A 21547-nucleotide genomic window follows, 5' to 3' on the forward strand; every position below is an offset into this window, starting at 1 on the left:
GCCTCACAGAATCATTGTGATTTCAGCAGAAGCCCAACGTATGAAAAGAGCAACAGGAGTGTCATACTGATAGAACTACTTATTTGTTGTTTAACTTAGATAACCTTTTCCCCCCCTTCCACTGGCAGATAGAACAGTTCTGCTGCAGAAACTTGGAGGCCTTTAAACCTAAGCTTAAGTCCAATATAGGTGCAGTGAAATGCAGATTAGTATGAGTTTTGCCAAAGATGTCATTGGGACTGCGTAAAGCCTATAAAGTGGTAGCTGCACATATGGCCAGGCAAAGTGTAAAACATAGTTTGACTACACAGAAAAGCTGTGATTTTACAGCTGCAGTTTTTTGAATATCCGGTGATGACTGAAGTGTGAAAGCCCAAGACAACTTCCGTTTCTTCAGGAATGGGTTATGTTGTGAAAAATATGTCCGGATTTTTTTTAATATCTTATTCTTCTAGAAGAGCATTTTAATTGCAGCTTCTGTGTGTAGAAGACTATCAGTCTTGCTAATCTTGTACATTTGTGCTCATGAGCGTCCTCAAATATTTTCAGTCTAGGCTGTGCGAATAAATTTGTATACAATGTGTATGAAGAAAAAACCCTGACTCTTTAAGCAATGTTTGCACCTGGTTTATCCAGAAGTTCTTTTAAATTTCTAATGTCTTAGGGCTGAATTTTGTCCTTAATAACGTAAGAGATATCTTGCAAAACTATCTAAGCTATCAGAAAGAATTCCTGATGAGACTATTAACTAGTAACTCTGAGCGTTGTCAAATACATGATATGGATGGGAAGGACATTTTATTCCTTGTCTCCCATACAGAGAGGTAGTGAATCTGAGAGAGAAATCTAGGAAGCCAGTTTACTGAAGGCCCTATCTGACTTTGAAGGCATTCAGTAGAAAGGATTGAATCCGACCTTAGAACAGCAACACTTGTTTATCTTCACCCCTTTTACTGTAAGGGAAAAAAAAACAAAACAAAACCAAACCAAAACCAACCTACCATTGTGTGATGCCAGAATAAAGTACCACATTGAATCTGGCACCCTGCAGTCACTTCTCAATTCCAGGACTCGGAGGGTATGTATAGGCAGCAGTGGAGCTCTGTGCTTGACACTACTGACTCTGCAATGTTTTGTATTATCATTGAGGAGTACTGTAGTAAGTTTAAGAAACTGGAATTCCCCACAAGCTTATCCCGTTGTTCATATGAGTAGTGTTGTGTGGGACAGCAGTGATATGTAGAGGAGGTTTTTGAATGGGGAGCAGAATAATACAGATGGAGAGTGGTGAGTGCTTTAAGAGTGTTTCACTGGAGTATTTGAAATGGAAAACCCACTAATGAAATATTCAGCTGAAAGACTAAATCTGTGTTCATCCATCAAATGTAATTTACAGCCTTTTAAGATTTACTTCTGCTTGTATCGTCCCTGTGGCATGATGGATATCACAAATAAATTTTCTTTTTAATTATATTGCTTGTTCAACTCCAAATCAAGAGCCTAATTCTTCCTGTCACCAACGTATTAATTTATGTACCTTTCACCAGCTGTTATACTGACTATTTTTAAAGAACTTGACTTGCACTTGATTTGTCCAAGTGGTGCTAATGGACATACTCTGTTCATTTCAACAGCTTCCTTGATAGAGTTATTGAGAGCTGATCACTGTGATCTATCCGTATTCAGGGGTACAAATAATATTAGTAAAACTAAAACATGGTAATTAATCATCGTCATTAGTTGGTTTTCTACGAAGACTATTCTCAAGCTCTAGAAATTCTATTCTCTGTTCTATTATCTTATAAATGGATGCAGATGAATTCTACCAGGTCAGCATTAGGATGCGCCTTCTTTCTTTAGCGTATATAAGTCAAGCATTAAACCCCCACAAGATCTATTCGCATTAAGAAACTTATTGATCATCTGTGTATGTAAAACCATTGTTGGGTCTGGAAGCGAAGAGGCATTGAGAAGCAGGTTACTGCCTGAAACCCCTTCAGTGGTGTTCACTACAGTGTTTTCAGATCTTGCTCAAAGATGGCAGCAGTAATGTTAAACCAAGTATGTATTTAGGTCATTAGGATGGTGCAAGAATATGAACGTGTCGGCTGATCCTAGGTAGCTTTGATTCTGATTTGTGTCTCTGTGGGAGTGAATCCGCAGGTGGCGGCTGTGTAAAATCTGTGTAAATGAGAGGAGAATCCTAATGACTTACTACTGACCAGAGCCAAAACTGATGATACACTGTTTACCCCCAGAATACTTAATATGTTAATGCCATTCTCTCCATCATACCACTTTTGCTCTTCCCTCTCCCTCCCTTCTCTGGAAATATGGAATATTATTTCTATAGAAATAATTAATAATGTCTTGTTGATTTTTAGTACCTGACAAAATATCAACTAAAGCTTTTCTTTTAGATGGGGCATTTTAAGGCTGTGACTGGTACAAATTCTCCAGTGTCTAACAAGATATGCTATAAGGCTGCAGCTTTTCTCTTAGAGAGGAATTAATAGGGTCTGTCTCATCCCACTGCCTCTTTTCATTAAATGTGTAGGAACAAAGCAATAATTGGATCTCTTGCCACTCTTAGCAAGTGGGACAGGCATTGATAAATGGCTAAAGAAGAGGGGAAAGTAGAGATGCAATGGCTTTGCTTCTAGGGCATGTCTGTTTCCTCCTAGCCATCATAATTCCAGAGGGATGCAAGAACATCCTAAAAAGGAAATGAAAAAGACACTGAGAAAATCATACAAATACCAACTTATTCTATGGATCGTGGTTCTTCATGACTCAATGAATCCATCTATAATAGTATTTTTCTTTTGTTCCAGAGAGCAGTTTCAAAGCGAATCTCCTCATCTCCCCACTAAAGACACCACTTGGCAGTCTTAAAGTGCATGGGCTGAATTACTCTTAGCAGAAAGTAAGCCAAGAGATGTGCTTCAGGAGGGCACCTAACACTTTTTAGATGATAATGGGAGTTCAATCCAGGGCACCAGCCTGGAGTTACTCCATGGTAAAACCCTTGCAGCATGTCTGGATGTGGTCATCAGGTGCACAGCACTAGCTGCTTTGCTCTCTGGATCTGCTCCTGTTGGATCTGCTCTCTGGATCTGCATCTTCCTGATGCAGACATGGCTTCCTGATGCAGACATGGCCTCTGTATTCCACAGATCAGGAAGCATCAGTCACCACAAGGCCTCCTTACCTCTGCTCATGGCAAGGCAAGGCAAAAGGGCAAAGCAGGGCAGGGCAAGGCATGGCTAAAGGGCAAAGCAAGGCAAGGAAGGGCAAAAGGGCAAAGCAAGGCAAGGCAAAAGGGCTAAGCACGGCAAGGCAATGCAAGGCAAAAGGGCAAAGCAAGGCAAGGCAAAAGGGCAAAGCAAGGCAAGGCAAGGCAAGGCAAAAGGGCATGACATGTGCTTTTTCCCCCAGCATCATAGGGTATAAACTGGAACACAGGAGGTTCAATTTGAATTTGAGAAGAAACTTCTTCACAGTGAGGGTGACAGAGCACTGGAACAGGCTGCCCAGGGAGGTTGTGGAGTCTCCTCTGCAGACATTCAAAACCCTCCTGGACACATTCCTGTGTAACCTCATCCGGGTGTTCCTGCTTCGGCAGGGGGGATTGGACTAGATGATCTTTCAAGGTCCCTTCCAATCCCTAACATTCCGTGATCTTCAGTCATTCCTTGTGTTCAGACTTTCTGCACATAGCTTTCTTTTAGGTATACAGTTAACATAACCATTTCTTATAACAGTCCTAATATGTTTCTAGAGAAAAATAAAAAGGTTTTCTCCCCCTCTGGAGCTCAGCACTCAGAGCTTCCATGTACTCTCTTTCAAGCCCCTAACTCTGGAGGTTTTCCATTCTGAGATACTTCCAGCCCAGACACAGGGGCAGCTGTTTGACCTTCCAGTGGTGCTCCTCATTGCGAGGGTGTCCACAATCCCCAGTCACCTACATCTAACCTGTAAACAGGAGCCGTCTCATCCCTAGGCAGTAAGATCAGACAAGGGGACAGCTGATACACTGATAAACCACATGGACAAGATGGGCTCTAAGACTGTTTCTGGGGCCAGGCACCCTGTGAGAAACAGGTTGTTCATAATGGTAATTTCTTGGCAGTTTTGTAGAGGCAATCTGCTGTCTCCTCTGTGGAGTGTGCTGTGTCATGTATCATCTCAAGTTCTAAGAGTCATTTTGTACCAAGCAACAGTTGATGTGATGTGCAGGGTAATGCACTGTGACTAATGCAACGTTGTAAGCAATTACTGGTTTGGGCTAATCAGAGAAGAGAGATTTAGCTTTTTGTTTGTTATCCATTCGCGCCGTGACTATAAATTTTGAGTCCAGTGATACCTTGTAAGAGTTTTTATCCTCATGTTTTGCAGAATGCATTTTACTTGAATTTTTGTTAAGGACAGAGTAAAATTATCAAGTTCTAGCCATCGCTTACAATTTTTGTGGATTGTCTTCCCAGGTGTCCTGTTTTCTGCTGTTTTCTGCTGTTATTCAAATAAATACATAATCAGTCATGAGACAAACTCTTTTCCTTTGGTGGGGCTTTAGGCTTGAAGCTGTAGCTGGTTTGGTAGATGAGTTTGCACCTGTGCTGAGATCATTGACTTCCTTTGAAAGTTTTATATTCGCTAACAAAGAAATCCTCAGACAAAGTCACAAATTATATCCATGGAGCCATTGTCAAGTTTTGTGGACCTTTGGACAGCTGGAGAGGCTAAACCTTTTGAAAAAGTTAAGTAGGGACTTCAGAATTTTAAAACTGCCAGAAATTACATTTTCACTTTGTTCTTTGACTGTGAAAAAAGCCCTTTTATGTAAACTTCAGGACAGCCTGCTACAGTTATTCTCAGTGTAAGCTTTAGTTTAGTGTCTTTGGATTCCAGCAGGTTCCATGAAGTTCTTGACCAGACCTCCAGAGTTTGCACTAATGGTCGTGATGCAAAGAACTTAAATTTTTGTGGAAAAAAACCCAACCAATGAACAAGCCCACAGAATGAGTTGTGACCTCAATGACAGCTTAAAGATTGCTGTCTTAGATTTTGAAAGGAAATGTATGGTAGATGATACCAGCTGCAAAACATGCAAGAATATGGCTTCAAGGAGTGACTGTCAGAAAAATCAGAAGTCTTTTGAAAATAATATACTTGGGCACATTGTACTAAAGCCTTTGTATTCTTGTTTTTCTGACATTATATTTATTTTTAATGTGAAAGCTTAATTTCTGAGTTAATTCTTTAATACTAAGAGTTATGATAACAAGAGAAGTTCCAAATAATGGAAGACTTATCAATAAAAATTGTGATAGTGGCATCAAAACCAGACTTATTCTTAAAATGCAGCACTTTTGGTTATCAGTGGTGTAGTTTGTGGGCACATATAAGAAGACACATCAAGCTTTCCTTATCCTGAAGAAGAGTTGGTTCTTATTTCTGTTGTGATCTTGTAGCTCCTTTTCTCACCTCTCCTTGGGATGAATTATTAATCATATCACTGAGTGTGAACCCAAGGGTGCTGCAGAATTTATAATTGGTGTCTTCTTTTTTTTTTCAACTCAGAGGTGAAGCTCACAATGTCATCTTCACAAAGTGGCCATTTCTTTGTGACAATTAGCAAATACTAGGCAAGGAAAGGGTGCCGTTTATTACAGCAGTAATATAATACTAATGTATTATGTTAGTTAAATTGGAGAAGACCGTGACGCAGTGTCCTTTCTCTTCCAGACAGATAGCATAGTAAAGGCTGAGGCTTGAACAGTGTAAATGCAGCCATTGTTTTGTGGCTAAGGTACAGGGGCCAGCACTTGTCAGAAAAGAAGATGAACAAAGAGAGAGAAATTAGGGTTTGATGGTGGTTTCCTTCCACATCCAAAGACGACAGTCTCATCTTCAAAAATCACATGAACCTGCATGTTTTCAAAAGTGATTGACGACTTTTGAAATTGAGTTTATAAATTTTTGAGTCCTCAAAAATAGGTGTTTTGCTGGGATCCATTTTTCAGGGGGCCAGAGGCCAGTGTGTTCTGCAAACAAGGATTCCTTGGGGCTTTTCAGTGTGGATGGCTTGAGCCTGAGGCATCCACAGTCAGAGATTGCCTTAGGAAAATCTTTTCCATTAAGGATTAAACTAGATGAGAGCAACAGCAGGAGCAAGTGCATAGATAATGGAAAAGTGAATGATGTAAAATTATCACCATTTTACAAGATGTCTGCAAACCTGTTTCACTGAGTCCACTTTTGATCTTAAACTGCAGTTGTTTCCAAAAGGTAAAACCTTTGAGTTCTGCCACAAGACACTTCTGGTCTTAAAGGCTTAATCGTTTTTCCAAGATGCTGATGTTTTTTATGTGTCAGAACATTCTTCTAGCAGAAGCACTGGGCAACTGTGACCATAGACGGGGGGCTGGTCACCGGGCAGTCTCGTATATCCCTAAATGCGATGGTTGAGAGGTGATGGAATTGGAACACAATTTGATTTTACATCATTATCCCTGTGCGTCTGAGAGGGGCTGCTGGTCAAGGAAAAAAGGACAGTTCCGTTGGTTGATTCCAACACACCTTGCTCCATGCATCCGTACTGTCTGCTCAGGTGCTGATAGTTGCTCTGGAAAAACCTCAATGTGTTTCTTGTGCAAGAAAGGAGCTGTCAGACGGCATTCCATCTGAAATGGAAACAAATGTCTGTGCAGATTCTGATTTTCTTGAGAGTGGTACAACAAGACAAAATATTAATAATATAGGAAGGTGCAGACCATTAACCCTATGTTTTACTTTCCACTTATGAACAGTTCAGCCTTTTAGCTGTGTGTGTGCATGGTCTAACCCACGGAGACTTTTTTTGTAATATAGGTGTCAACAGCATAATAGTGGAGAATTTCTTAAACGGCAAGTTGCTGTACATTACAATAACCTCATTTGGTTAGAAGTTAATTCCCTTCTTCTGCTTTCCTTGTAAATGTCATGAAGTGACAGTTGCCCAAGGTTTTTAGCAGGTAAAACAATAATGGTAATACAAATTATTTTTATAAGGAAACCTTCAATATGCATGTGGAATTAATGTTCTCCCCTTTGTTAGGTTTAACATCTTTGGTAACCTGTTGCAGAGATGTAGAAAAAAAATGAGAAGACAATAATGCTTAAGCTGTTATTTTAATTGTATTTCTCTGATTATTTGCATTTTTGCAGGGCCTAATTAACAGAATATCCCACTCGCATTCATTTCACTTGAAGCGGTTTGAACTAAGCATTTCTGAAAATTAGATCATGATTCAATAGAGCAAGCAATTTAGGGCTTAACTCCAGGCCTGATAACCCGGAGCATGATGCTGTTGTGAGGATTGCTTTTGGCAGCAGGAAAGGTAGAAAATCCTTTTATCCATCTCAATATTCACCTACTACAGAAGTTGTCTTCCAGTTCAATACTGACCTTTCAGTTAGGTAAACAGCAGTCTTAACAGTTTTTCTACTCCGGCACACCACAGCAGAGATGTGCTTTTTTTGATTGATGATATTTTAATAGCAGCAGGTCTATTTGGAAAAAGGATTCAGTGACCTGTATCACCAGCTGCCAGTCTGTACTGAATTTAGCCAATCTAGGAGCAAGCAAGGCAGAGTTATCTAACAGATCTGCTTTTCACTGTTATTCCTAAGTAGAGCTTTGCTTTCCCTATGGGGACATCTGGACATCTCCAGGTGCCCTGATGCTCCCATGCTTGGAAGCTGTACATGTGAACTTCCTTGCTCCTGCAACCTAAAATTTCACCCTCCTTGTTCCTATATCAGGTTTGCATGCACACAGTCTCTAAACGCTTATTGAAACATTGCTCACAAATAAAAATAAATGTTCTTAGAGCCACATTAGCTGAGGTGGTGGTCACATGTTCCAAAGCACTTGGTGACAACATTTTGGATGGTGCCATTCTTGTCTTCACCGGTATCATTTGTTCCAGTAGCCTGTGCTGTGGTTTGCCTTCTGGTTTAGGTCTCTGTGGGATCATGGTGAGATCAGGTGAGGATATTGATTCAAATAAACAGTCTATTCAGACTTCTTCCTTTTTACAGTGGCGCAGGGATGAGCAAGAGAGGGAGAGATTTCATGACATATCAGAAAAGCCTGATCTTGTATTCTTCACCTCCTTAGATGCTGACTTCTCAATAGCTGAGGTGTGCCTTACAACTGAAGTACCACAAACAGCCGGTCAAATGCAAAGAGGACTAATTTCACTTGGAGGGAAGCGCTGGCTAAACATCTGTCTGGTCTGCCAGCTCAATTGTACTTATTTGCAGCTATTTAAAGTTTTTAGAACTTTAGGAAAAAACATAATATGTGCAGTTACATTTAGATCGATAATCATTGCTAGGGCAGAGTTCATTATGTTTCTGCAGATGTGTTGTCCTTAGAGTCAGCAAGCCTTGTTGGATGGTACTATGACATGGATAAATGAAATTCCTGCATTCCCTAAGCCTGATTCTGCAGCATTACTCAATACCTGTAGGATGCTTCCACCTGCCTGCTGTGAGGCCAAGCTCTTTTTATTTTGCAGGCCTGTGCCTTGAAATCCAAGGACTGTTTCTGTCCCGTGTAAAATCGAGAGACTTACAGAGGTTGATAAGCTGCTAGCAGCTGTGTGTTGTTGTGGCCCAGCCACCAGCTTCATGTTCTGTGCTCTTCCTTTGTTGCAGCAATTCAGCTTTGTCTCCCTGCCCACCGATGTCCTGGAAATAGAAGTTAAAGACAAATTTGCGAAGAGCCGACCGATCATCAAGCGTTTCCTTGGAAAACTCTCTATGCCAGTTCAGCGCCTCTTAGAAAGACATGCCATAGGGTAAATTTGCTGCTTATGCTACTTTCCATTGTTTAACAAGTGTGTTGCTGTTTTGAAGTCCCTGGTGATATATCATTATAGTTGATATAATGATGTTGAGGGGGAGTTATTAAACTGACAGTTGTCTGATGAATGATGTTGATCGTAATTAGAATTTATAGGACTATGGGCCCAACAAAGAATTCCCTTTGTAACCCTATCCATTGCATTTTGAAAAATGAGAGCTGGCATTTAGGAAAGAAAATTGTTTTGTGTGTATCATGGCTGCAAATCTGGAGAGTGCAATATTTTCAATTTGAATATTATTTTAATGTTATCAACAGGCTGTTTATATGTTTGAGATAATTATCTATGGGCTAAAATCATGCCAGATCTGTTCCTCCTCCCTTTAATTTCTGGATAGTGGAAATATTATAAAAACTACTTGTGGCATGTTGTAACTAAATCTTTCTGACCCTACCCTGCTGCCAAGGAATAACTGGTTCACTTGATTTCACCAAACCTGCCCTGCTTCCCCTTTGCATGAAAGTCCTGGGAAGGTTTGTGCTGCCAAAGTAACAAACCAATTTTAGGAAGATGGATAGTATGCAGACAAAGCCAAAAAAATAGCCCTAAACTACACGGTTCAGACCTTGAGGAGCAAGGAGAGGAAGAGTCATCTACTGAGGAGAGCATAGACAATGCCATTCCCAAGAAGGCGTTTTTGAAAATCAGATCTCAGTTCAGCAGAACAGCAGGAAGCTAAACTTGTTGGAAGCATTTTTGAACAGCTGGTTCAGAAACTGGCTGTGATACTGACAGCTGAATCTTCCAGAAGGGATTAAGCTACCTCCCTGTTTCTCAAGTGGGGAAGACCGAGTAGCTTTTTAGAAACCAGATGGAAAAGACCAGCTTGGGGAAAGTAGAGCCCTATAATTGATAACACTGGCTTCCCTCTGTATGAGAAGATTTCTCATCATCTTCTGATTATATCTTCCTATTTTACTTCCTTATTGTAAACACTGTCTATCTAAGGATACAGTTTGCCAAGAGTAGTGCCTCCAACTGGCACCTAGATCTGGTTTAGTTTTAATGCCACAGTGGCTTTTAAGTCTCAGGCAAACTCAGTGAGAAGGATACGCAGAAGTTCAGAAAGATCATACACAAATCTTGAGATTGTCTCATTTATATGAGTTTCTGATGCATGTGAAACTAGCCTAGCAAATACATTGTGCCCAACTAGAAGTGAACTATGTTTCTCCAAAAGATGTATAAATATTCCTATTTAGCAAACCCTTTACACTCAAAAATGCTTTGCAAACATTGATTCAGCCTCATTTTGGGCAGCTGGGAAGTTAATCTCTTCTATAGTTTCATTCTGTTCTGAGGGGTGGATGAAGTATGGCAAAGGGAGGGACCTGCACAAGGACAGAATGGAGTCATTGATCAACCTTGTCAGGAAGGTGTTCTCCTGATATTTCAGCTTCATAGAGGTAAGAGGGGTGAAAGAGATGAAGAGCAGTCATTCAGCCAGTGTGCAAAGAGAAGGTGGTAAGCGGGGACTGGCCTGTACAGGATTTTGAAAGAAAGGACAGGAAAGCTGAATTTTATGCAGATGGCGAAGGGAAGGAAATACAGACATGCAAGATTCTACAGAAGGGTAGATATGGTCATATCAGCAAGCAAGTGAAGTCTTGTTACAATAGCTGAAGTGGGAGTTGTTTGCTTCCCATGTCGATATTTTCATACCCATACTGCAGAAGTTCCATTCCCACCGTTCTCTCTCTATATATGCATACATGCTTGTGTATCCCAGAAGCCTGTCTTGTTCACTGACACAGCTGTTCCATTGTAATTGAAGACATTGTCCTCTCCTTTTCTGCCATTCGTTCTCTCGTATGCAAGTCAACATGCCCTCATGGCTGGGTTGAATAGCCTTTGAAAAACGTTATATATTTTTGTGGGACACAGCAGCTTTATCTATGCACAGTACATGTTGGGTAGGTTATAGTCTATTCTGACAATATTTGTTTTCTTTCAGGGACAGGGTTGTAAGCTACACTCTGGGTCGCAGGCTTCCTACAGATCATGTCAGTGGCCAGCTGCAGTTCCGATTTGAGATAACTTCTTCCATCCATCCAGGTAATTGTCAGTCTAAACCCATCATTTATCTAGATTTTATTTTTGCTTTGCATTATTTCTCCCCAGAAATCTGAATTCATTCCTGGCTGCTCTGGGACTTTAGGTACCGTCATGAGCAAAGGGAAGTGCATAAAGTCCCCGATCACAGGATGCATCATGAGTCACAACTTCTCCCTGTTTCCCCTTAGCTTAGAGCTACTGGTGTCTCTTATACCCCTGTTCTTGGCTGCTTCAAATATTCTGCCACATCACTGGGAGAGAAGAAGGTAGAAAACTAGAATCTCATCTGCTTCTCTATCACTTATCCTGGGGAAGCGCTAGATGGGCTGTAATCTGTAGAGTCATCTGCACTTTGTCAGTAAAAATGGAGAATGTAATAGTAGAGATTATTAGAAACTTTCTCATTTTGATTATTTTTAATGAAAAAGGTAGAACAAAAAATAATTCTATGTTCCCCTCCATCCCTCCCTTTTGGTTTGGTTTTGGTTCACATTCTCTTGTAGTTACTAGGAAGTCACTGTCATGATGGTGTAAGTTTGAACCTTGGTTTTCGTGTCGAAGTCTCAACAGCGTTGCCTGGGGACTTTTTGCCTCTCTATGGTAGTGCTCTCTCAGGTACACTTTGTCAAGCCAACAGGAGCTGCATTACTGGTTGGAAATCGTGATCTGCCCCTTGCTGGAAAACCTTGACTTCTGTCTTTTGACTTTTTGGATGGTATGAAAGAGCCCAAGTTGTCTGGCATCTGGGAGGAGGTGGTACAAATGAGGATCACATCAAAGGATATTTTGGGGAAGGTTTTCACCTTTCAGGGGTCTGAAAAATCAGGTTTTTAAGTTTTCTGTTGTGGAGTCCTGTTAGCTTCAGCATGACAAGAAAAATGTCATTAAAACTTCAGGGAAGGCTTCCTTGTCATGCCCATGATATTCCCTCTAACGCCAGTTGACTCAAAGAATGCGTTACCTTCAGGTTGTGTTGCAAGGAGGTACGGTGCAGATTACCACCATGAGCAAGCCCTATGATTTTTAAATTCACTCTACAAAGACTGCTTAGGAAAAAAAAAAGAAAAAAAACAGCATTTCTTGATAGTTGCTCAGTTGTCCACTCATCTCATGCTCTAATTTATGCTTTTGATTTTCTCAGATTGCTGTGGATGTCTGTGCCCCCATAGCCAAGCTTCGGGTTCAATCACCACTTCTTTCTAACAGAGTAAGTAATTTACTTTTCTGTCTCATACAGATGATGAAGAGGTCTCCATTAGTGCAGATCCTGAGCCAGCTGACCTCCAGGAAAGCCCTGTGAACAACCCCACAGAGGAAAGCCTCGGTGAGCCTCCATGCATCAACACAGTGACCTCAGAAAGTACAGCTCCAGAACATCTAAATGGATACGGTGTGAACAGTGTCGATAGCCCAGGGGCTGTCAAACAACCTGGGGAAGTCAACCAGAACAGCTTAAAAGAAGAGCTGGCAGGAGATGGGGAGGTTGATGTGCTTCCGGTTCCTGAGCCCTTGGAATCCATGCCAGGAGAAGTGCTGCCTTCTACGAGTGCTACGGACCTCACGGAGCAGCTGGCTCTGCTGGCTTGCATGTCTCCTCCTGAGACTGAAGTTAGGGAAAATAACAAAGTCGATTCTGGTACTCAGGGAGATGGTGGAGTAGTTATTAATGAGGTGAGTGCAGATGTACATGCTGGCAAGGACACGGATAAGAATCAGGAAGAAGAAGGGGCTTCAGCACAGGAGGACGAAGACAGCAAACTACAACTGAGGACGACAGCAAAGAGGAAAAACAGGCCATGCTCTCTGCCTGTGTCTGAACTTGAGACAGTCATAGCTTCAGCTTGCGGTGAGCCAGAGACCCCTCGCACGCACTACATACGGATCCACAACCTGCTCCACAGCCTGCCCTCGGCACAGATGAGCAGCGATGGGGAAGAAGAGCAAGATGGTTGCAACGGCGGGGAGAACGATGAGGAGTCTACAGTCAAGGAAGCATTGGAGAAGGAGGTGGTCAGTGAGAGTGAGACAGTGGCAGCAGAGCCTCCTCTGGAAAACGAGGCCGAAGAGAACTTCAGCCAGAGCACGGTGCCTCCTGGGACCTTGGATGAGCAACTCTCTGACATAAACGAAGGGCTGTTGGATGGGGAACACTCCAGGACAGGAAGTGAGAGCGAGTCAAGCTCTAGGCCCAATGGTGACAACGAATGTGAGGCGTGTGACACCTCTTGCTACAGCCCGTCTTGCTACAGCACTTCCTGCTACAGTACCTCCTGCTACAGCACTTCTTGCTACAGCACCTCCTGTTACGACAGTAACAATCGCTTCTCCAGCCATACCCGCTTCTCCTCCGTCGACAGTGCAAAGATTTCTGAGAGCACGGTGTTTTCCTCACAGGATGATGAGGAGGAGGAGAACAGTGCTTTTGAGTCAGTGCCAGATTCAGTACAGAGCCCTGAGCTGGACAGGGAGCAAGTGGATGGCTCCTCCCAGTGGCCAGATGAACTAGTAGCTCATGGTGGGAATCCACAAAGAGCCACAGAGAGTCTAGACACCCCAATAGCAGGTCCAAGCAGCAGAAGAGAAGGTTAGATCCTGAGAATCGATGCGCTAAGCAACCCTGATTATCTGGATGTCACAGAAGGCATCAAATAATCAAGGTTTCAGATAGCTCACGGTTTATTTCACACAAATCCCGGGGCTGTGAGCTGGGCCAGATATCAGGGAGGGTTGGATAATTGAGCCTGTCCTTAAAAATCCCAGCAAAACCAAATAAATCAGATGGCGATCTGTATATATGGATTCCTGTAGATATACATGCATCATTATAAAATCAAGATTAGCTACTGTAGTTATGTGACAGATCAGCATTATCACATCCACCAACTCATTCCTTATTTCTTGGGATTGTTCCATTTCACGTATCTGATGTGCTGCCATGTCTCTGATAGTCAGCGAGAGGACCAGCTTGTGCTTGTCAAGGGACAGATATGCTGATTTACACCAGCTAAAGATCGGGGCCAGCGTCTGTATATGATTGGTAGCTATGCAGTCATAAGCATGGATAAATGCAAATATTTGTTTCTTGAACGCAGTTTTCTAGCCCCATTTCTTCCAGTTCCTTGCATATCAAACAAATCTACCTCAGATTTCACAGACCATAGGACAAGTCAACAGAGATTTTTTTTTTCTTAGATTCTTCGAAAATTGAACCATACTGAACAAAATTCTCATCTCCGTATCATTCTCTAGAGAAAAACATACTTAAGAAATACTTTGTCTTTGTAATTTAGGTACTGTTTTTCCCAATCCCTCCAAACTGTTACATTAAATTCCTCCCTTTGGTAACTCATTTTATGTCATATGGAGTTACATGAAGGGTGGGTTTGGTCACTCATCTTCAGCTAGTGTATAATTTTTCTCCAGCTGAAGAAGTAAAAGCTTTAGCAGCAGCTAAGGAGTATGCAGTGAGGTGAAGAGGTAGTCTTTGTATTTCCAAATCCTGAGTCATTTGTCTCCCACTGTAAGTGACACCAAACTAAAATGGCACCAAAAGGGTAAAATATTTGGGGATCACTGGGAAAACCCCAATCAAAGCATCCTTCTACCTTTTCCTTCTCTATTCCAAATTTATTTACCCTCACCTTCTCACTGCCACAAACGCTGTCAGAGCAGAAAGGAAGGTGTAAGGGTGGCTTTACACACTGGACTGTTTAAAGGCTTTCTGGACAGCTGAGCTTCGGCAATTATTTGGTCTACAGAGCAGAATCTAGCCCAAGGAATTAAATTATCAGAAGTACACAGAGGCATAGAAACGCACAATTTCCTCCCTTACAGGCAAGGGTCTTTGTGTGTGATCAGCATTTATGTACAAGTATACACCTATGGAGGCAAGAGCATGCGTGTGTGTGAGACCATGCTTACAGATTTGATGGTTATTTTGCACTGTGTGCACTTCTGAGAGGGGCTGTGGGGGGAAAGGGTGTCTTCTGCGTATGAATTCAGTACAGCTCCAAGACTGTGCCCCTTGAGCCTCAAAGGGCACTGCCGTGTTCATGGTGGCTTGGCTTTGATTAGCTGAGAGGGCGTATGTCTGAAGGGCAGCCCAGCTCTTAGCACTCTTTGATATCACCGGGGTGCTTCAGTAAATGTGCATGTTGCATCGTGACGTGGCAGCTGCTACAAATACAGCAGATGTGGTCACCTCCGTCCACTCCAGGTGACTTACACTACCATGCTTCTGCTGGCTTGGGATAATTATCTTGACTAGGGGAGAGTCAATTGTGGTGAGGTAAGTAAAGAAAAAAAGATGGATGATCTGGGACTTGGTGCTGCAACACATGTAGTAACAGCACAGTTTTGAAGGGCTAGGGGGTGGACTTTTAGCACTGAGCAATAACTTACATAACTCTGCTGTCTGTTCAAAACATGCAGCAGATGCAACTGTGAGATACGCCCATACACAAGTGGCTTAATGAAGACATTTAACAGGCCATACAGTATCATCAGAGCACCTAGAAGAGGGAGTGTTTTCATCTAAGTGATTTTTCTCACTTCTGGATGGTGTGAGAATTTTTTACAATTTTGTACAAAATTGGCTTCTATCCTGTAGCTGTTGGTTGTTTCTCTTTATATAAAGTGTTCATTCTCAGGCTGTTAAGATTCTGACATTAAGGACAGCTAAGCCAGCCAGCACACAGTGAGTTTGGCTTAGCTGAATGGTATGATTTTTAATTTTGAAGTATCTTTGTGTAATTTTCTGGTGATGTTGCAAACGCTAAATATATATATATATTTCTTTTTCCTCTAAACTGCATCTTTCCGATGCACGCAGATGTTATATTTATGGAATTCAGGTTGTATCTGTATTAACAGGCCCACCTGGAGCTGGAGGTTATAGAGAAGAGCTGTTACCGCACAATATGGAAATGTGTCCATTAGTAGGATAAACAGTCCTGGTTTCTAAGGTTTTAAGGACAGACCAAGAAGGAATCTTAATTCTGGAACCCCTGAAGTTTTAATGTGCAGGTTCCTTATTTTCGCAGTAAAGTCTAAGATAAGGAATGCTTTTTCATCTCTGTCATAAGTTCTTAATTTCATAAAGGATTCTATAAACATTAACTGGATCTCAAGCTACTTATTCCTTTTAACAGAACGTGAGTTTGGACATTTGCTTAGGTTTCTTTTGTTTCATATTTGGATACATAGACATATATACAATGTTAGTGTTTAAAAACTTCCTCTGCACTGTCTACTCTGTGTCTCTCTTCTTCTTTTCCTCTTCTGTATCTCAGGTCTTCCTTCTTTATCTCAGATCCTGACTATATCTCACTATCTTTTGTCCTCTTCTACCACCTGTCTCCTACCTGTTTCTGGTCCTTCTCTCATTCTCCCTCCTTCCACCCAAGATGGACTCCTTGAATTTTGAAAAAGACCTATAGAAGGGGATGATCTTCTGCTTTGCGGAGACTGCAAAATCCTGACACTCTGGTCCACTTACGCAGCCATTGATCTTTTGGAAAAGCAGAGAAAGATCCAGGGCAGCTTTTAGCCTCATATTCCGCTGATGGGATGAATTAAAAGTTGGAACCAGGATTTTGCGTGTTCCTGCCAATTTCTGCAGAAGCTTGAGTTTGGTTGTACATGCACAGTATTTCTCAGAGATCAAGCCTGATTCTTCTCTCGCTTACACTTGTGTGTCTATGAGTCCAGAATCTGGCCCATAATAGTTTAGCATTGACTCAAACCTGAGCTCAGAGCCTTGACTGCATTATTTTAATAATTCTTTGGCATATGAGTTGTTATTAACATAGTGCCTGAAAATAGGAATAACCAGAGCTGCTAGTACACCAGGCTAACCTATTTTAAAAATAATCACTTGTTTTACAGTAGCACATTTTTTGAACCACATTGTGAAAACAGTGAATGACTGTCAATGTCTTGAATATCTTGTCCATAGGTGATTGTCCTTTACTCCATAATTCTCAGCCAGTCAGCCAGCTTCCTTCTCTGAGGCCTGACCATCATCACTACCCAACTATCGATGAGCCTCTTCCGCCAAGTAAGCTTTAGTTTTTTAACTTATTGCATTTTTCAGCTTTTCCTGTTAACTCAAACAGTGTAGAGGTCAGTATGTCTTTCCAATTAACCCCATCTGTTCTGTATATGCATCTCCAGAACCCAAGCAATATGCCCTTTTGTTTCCCCTATTTGATCCTGCCTTCAGTTGTCGTCATGTTATTTTGAACAAGCTCCATAACCTTCCCTCTGCCTTGGTCCCTCTTCTTTCTTAACTGCTATGAAATGAAAATAACATTTCCCTGTTTCCAGTCAGTGTGTTTAGACTGGAATGAGTGGGTGCCTGTCAGGTGTTCCAGAAGCCTCACTGTAAAGCTTTCTGGATGGTGTATCAGCAAAGTACTCTGATTTTTCTGTAATGCTTGTCTCCAGGCTTTCCATAACCAATTTCAAAGATGGTTTGGGATGGCAGTCCCTGTGGTCTGTCAGCTCTGCCTGCAGGTCCACTGGGAAACTTTTCACAGTCAGGATGGTCCTAGGACAGACAAGTCCAAATCTGAGCAAAACCAGCAGAAGCTGGAAATAGGCAACTCATGTAGAATGTGCTGTCTTTGGATTTGATAATGGGTAAATTTTATGTTCATTGTGGACTGTAATGGCATCTGCCATTGCATTGGATAAAAATGAGGAGGTTGTAAGTAACATGATTGGTTAGCAGGCTGAAAATATGGGATTTTTACCAGTGAATCAACAGCTGGAGATGTTCTCACTTTTCTCTGTAGCCTTTCCCTTGTGTATTCCCGGAGGACTATCCTGCTTTTTGCATTGGCATTAAGTGCCCAGCAGAGCGCACTCTGTGCCCTGCAACGCGCTGCTGATCCCGTTCAACTTCACATGATTTAACACCTAAAATGTGCAGTGCCTCAGAGAAACAACCAGGCGTATAAACAAAGCACTCTTATTTTTTTCAAAGCCCAAGGAGGGAGCACACTTATTTGGCCTGTGGTGCTCTCCACAAATAATTCCTCGTTTAACAACCATACTGTCAGTATTCCCTAAGCCAAAAATATCCCCGATGCTGGCGTCAGCTGCGCAGTAGCGTGAATGATTCAAATGCCTTTAGCCCAATGAATTCTTATTGGAGCCCCAGTGTGGCTTGCCAGTGAATGATGAAATGAGAATGGTTACCTTTCTAACAGACAAATACTTCTCTTCCTCCCACTCTTACCTCAACACTTTGTGAATAGGGCACATCCCCCATTAGATGACTTAATGATAGGACACTGGTACCAACTCAGGTAAACAAAACATACTGTGAATCTGTTCTGTATTCTTCCATCACCAATTTAATACTTTTTTCCTCTTTCTTTCAATTGTCCTCAAAAGGCAAGTATTTCTACTATTGTTTTTCACAGGTGCTTTTACAACAGGGTTTAAGGACATGAATTGCAATGTGGGATGATACAGTACAGAAGTGATATCCATTTGTGGGATTTTATTTTAGAGTTTCCATATAACATAAGTTTTACAGTAAAGGCTGACACTGTGAGCTTAACTATATTGATCTTAATTGGAATAGACTTTACTAAGTTCTTTTTGGGAAGAAAAAGTTGAATTGGGTAATATCATCTAGGAAGCCCGTTTCCAAAAACTCTACATGAAGTCTTAAGGTAGCTTAGAAATGAAAACTATAGCCTTAATCTAGAAAGGTTTCTTCTTTTAGCATTTAGTCTCCCTATCTCAGTGCCTTAAATGCCTCTTAATCCTAGAAAAACATTTCTTCAGTCCCATGAAAAGAAGGAACTTTATACTTTGAGTTATATGATTAAACCTGGCTTACTTCTCACATGCAGCATTAGCTACTCCATAAGTAGAGTTAAAGATAATTTGCCACTGCTGCAAGTTCAGTGCTGACTGGTTTTACTTTGGTGATGGAGAATCTTTCAGACAATCTTCTTTCTCTTGTGAATATTTTTCTGAATAACTTTGTTTCATCATAACCCCACAACAGGTGGTCTCAGGAAGGAAATTCCCTTTTGGACAGTTTTATTTAGAAAAGGTAGAGCAGATTAATTATCTACATAGGAATGTTATAATGACCAGTCTGAATATGAAGGCCTATACACGACTGACAGAAGATCTCCAGAGTTTGTACAGCCTCATGACAGTATTAATAGTCACCCCTTATTATGCATGTGTTTGCTGGCACTGCTGGAAATCCTGCAGAACCGAAGCTAAGACAAATATGTGTGCCCAATTCAGAGCTGCTCTTTGCCGAAGGTGTGGCTGAGCTTGGAAAGGGAAAGCATATTTACTTGGTCCCACCAGAACTCTGGTCCTGCCAGAAAAAGTTGTGTCTTCTGGTATAAATCAGAGCAGTTTCAGAGGCTGCTGTGAAGTATGACTCGGCTGATGGAGGACGATCGCTAGAGAACAGAACCTGTCCTGTCCCCAACCTGTGCTCCAGCAAGCTCTTAGTGTGAAGGTTAGATGGAGGTTAGTCTCTGTTGTAGTCACAGTCTTATTTTGCCTGAAAAAAACAACAAAAGACCCTGAGGGGATTTGGCCACTTCCTAGGTCACCTATGCCCCTGAAGAAACATGAAGGAACTTGAGCACATTTCAGAAGCAGAGTTCTGCCTGTCAGTTCACCTGTCAGCCTGTTCCTCTCTCTGTGCAGGTATCCATCCACCTGTCCACAAATCTGGTGTCATATGCAGCTTCAGTGACTTGTGTGACTTACAGGTTGTCTTGCGGGAAGGCAAAAAGTGCACCTGCCACCTGAGTACAACAAAAGTATCAGCATCTGTCACCCTCTGACAGCCTTCCTGGGTGACAAAAAGAAGAGTTATTCAGCTGATTAGAAATGCTGTTGCAAGGAGAAGTAATGCTGCAGGTTTCTCAAAAACCACATCGCACAGAGTTCCTAATATTTTAGCATGCCAGTGCAAATGTCAGTGTATGGTTTCAGGTGTATATACCCATAAAGCAATGAATAAAGTAGTGCTCACAGATAGGTGTAGTTCATGTCTGTAGGTGCTGCTGCTGGATATCTGATATAACCAACAGAGATAGCCTTCCTGAAGTTGTAATCCTGTCCACATGAACCTGACCTGATGTTTTTGCTGTGACCTCCAAGCTCTGGACAAGTTTTGTTGCTCCTAGATTTCTAAGTATTAGGCTTAGGAGCTTAGGAACTCCCAGATGCATTTAATTAGAGACCTCTAGAGCCAGTAGAGCACAGGGCTGGATTATGAGAATCCCTGTTTGACTGTGTAATCGGGTAGTATTATTCTTACTAAGTGTCCATCAGCAGTCTTCAGACCAATATGACCAGGTAGAGCCTTCTGTAGGCTGCCTAGCGTGTGGATCTACAGCATTGCTTACAAGTTTCTAATTATCCATCAACCTTTATTATTCTCAACTTGTTACATGTATACTACAACAGTGTGGGGTGAAAGCTAGGATTCGTCCTTTGCCATACAACAGCAAGGAAGATGAAGATCTTAGTGACGTTAAGGTACATCATGTCACCTTTGATCTGGCCAAGATTATTTCCTTGAGGATATTGCAGATAATATATAGCTCCAGAAGGACCATTCCCCACCCATGGAGGTACACCTGCCACCAGTGACAGTGTGCTCAGCAAGGCTCTGGCCATCAGCCTTCCTCATGTGTCAGTCTGATTTCCTTCAGTGTTCATCTGTTATACTTGATGTGCTGGTTTTCACTGTCTTATGTTTTAGACATTGTTTTCACAAAGCTGTGATCTTGTTCTTGGAACAGCTACAACATTCTTGGGAAACTTTACCTGGTGGGAGGAAGAGAGAGTCCTCTACTTAAAATTATATAGTGATGTTCACAGTTAGAGACACCATATGTGTACCTGTGGTGTGACTACAAGTTTTGCATCAATAAGGCCTGAGGTACTTACAGGCAGCTTTGAAAGAAAAAACACAGGTGCACGAGGGTCTTGTGGGTTTGGAGTCTTACATAAAATTTCTCTAAGGACTCCCAGTACCCATCTTTTATGGTTTGTGGGATTAACAAGTCAGGGACAGCCAGCCAGCCATAGACTTAAGATGACCCACACTTGGCTGGGAGCAGCCCACGTGTGGGAACTGAGTTTAGCCAGGGTTATCATTCAGGGCATGGGAACTGGTCGTGAAGGATAGGTTTCCAGACAGCAGGAAGAGGTACAGCTTCAGTCCTACTCTCCTCAAGTATGAAATCCACCTGATCCTGAATTTGATCATAGAAAGCCATAGAAGAAGGAATGGACTCGTCAGGGAGGAGGGTATCATAGTAAGAGTATGGGAATAAGAGGAAGTGTTCATCCCCAAAGGTAATCACAATATCTGATTTTGTGTGTGAATGTGAGGCTTGTATATAAACACATGTAGAAAGTATGTGCATATATTTACATAGCTATGTCATCAGCTGATGCATCATGTAGAAATATGAATCTAGCAAGCCTAATTTATATCACTACTCCATACATTCCAATGAATTTGGTATGTGGCTTTGCTAGCTAACTCACTTCTGAGTTTCTCCTGTTACAAA

General features: G+C 41.8%; 1 protein-coding gene across 5 annotated transcripts in view; it reads left to right on the forward strand.

Moving 5' to 3' along the window:
• HECW1 (HECT, C2 and WW domain containing E3 ubiquitin protein ligase 1) overlaps nt 1-21547 on the forward strand; it is a 272737-nt gene that overhangs the window by 180713 nt on the left and 70477 nt on the right. For 4 of the 5 annotated variants that reach the window (XR_010470205.1, XM_021293021.2, XM_021293020.2 and 1 more), the window contains 4 exons: nt 8707-8849; nt 10870-10970; nt 12208-13554; nt 16927-17028. Coding sequence is in view for 4 of the 5 variants with exons in the window: in XM_021293021.2 (XP_021148696.2) it covers nt 8707-8849; nt 10870-10970; nt 12208-13554; nt 16927-17028 (1693 nt within the window). In the remaining variant the exon portion in view is untranslated. The remainder of the gene's footprint in view (nt 1-8706; nt 8850-10869; nt 10971-12207; nt 13555-16926; nt 17029-21547) is intronic. The other variant, XM_021293024.2, reaches the window with a different exon arrangement.

Source organism: Columba livia, chromosome 2, assembly GCF_036013475.1.
Source record: "Columba livia isolate bColLiv1 breed racing homer chromosome 2, bColLiv1.pat.W.v2, whole genome shotgun sequence".
NCBI lineage: Eukaryota > Metazoa > Chordata > Aves > Columbiformes > Columbidae > Columba > Columba livia.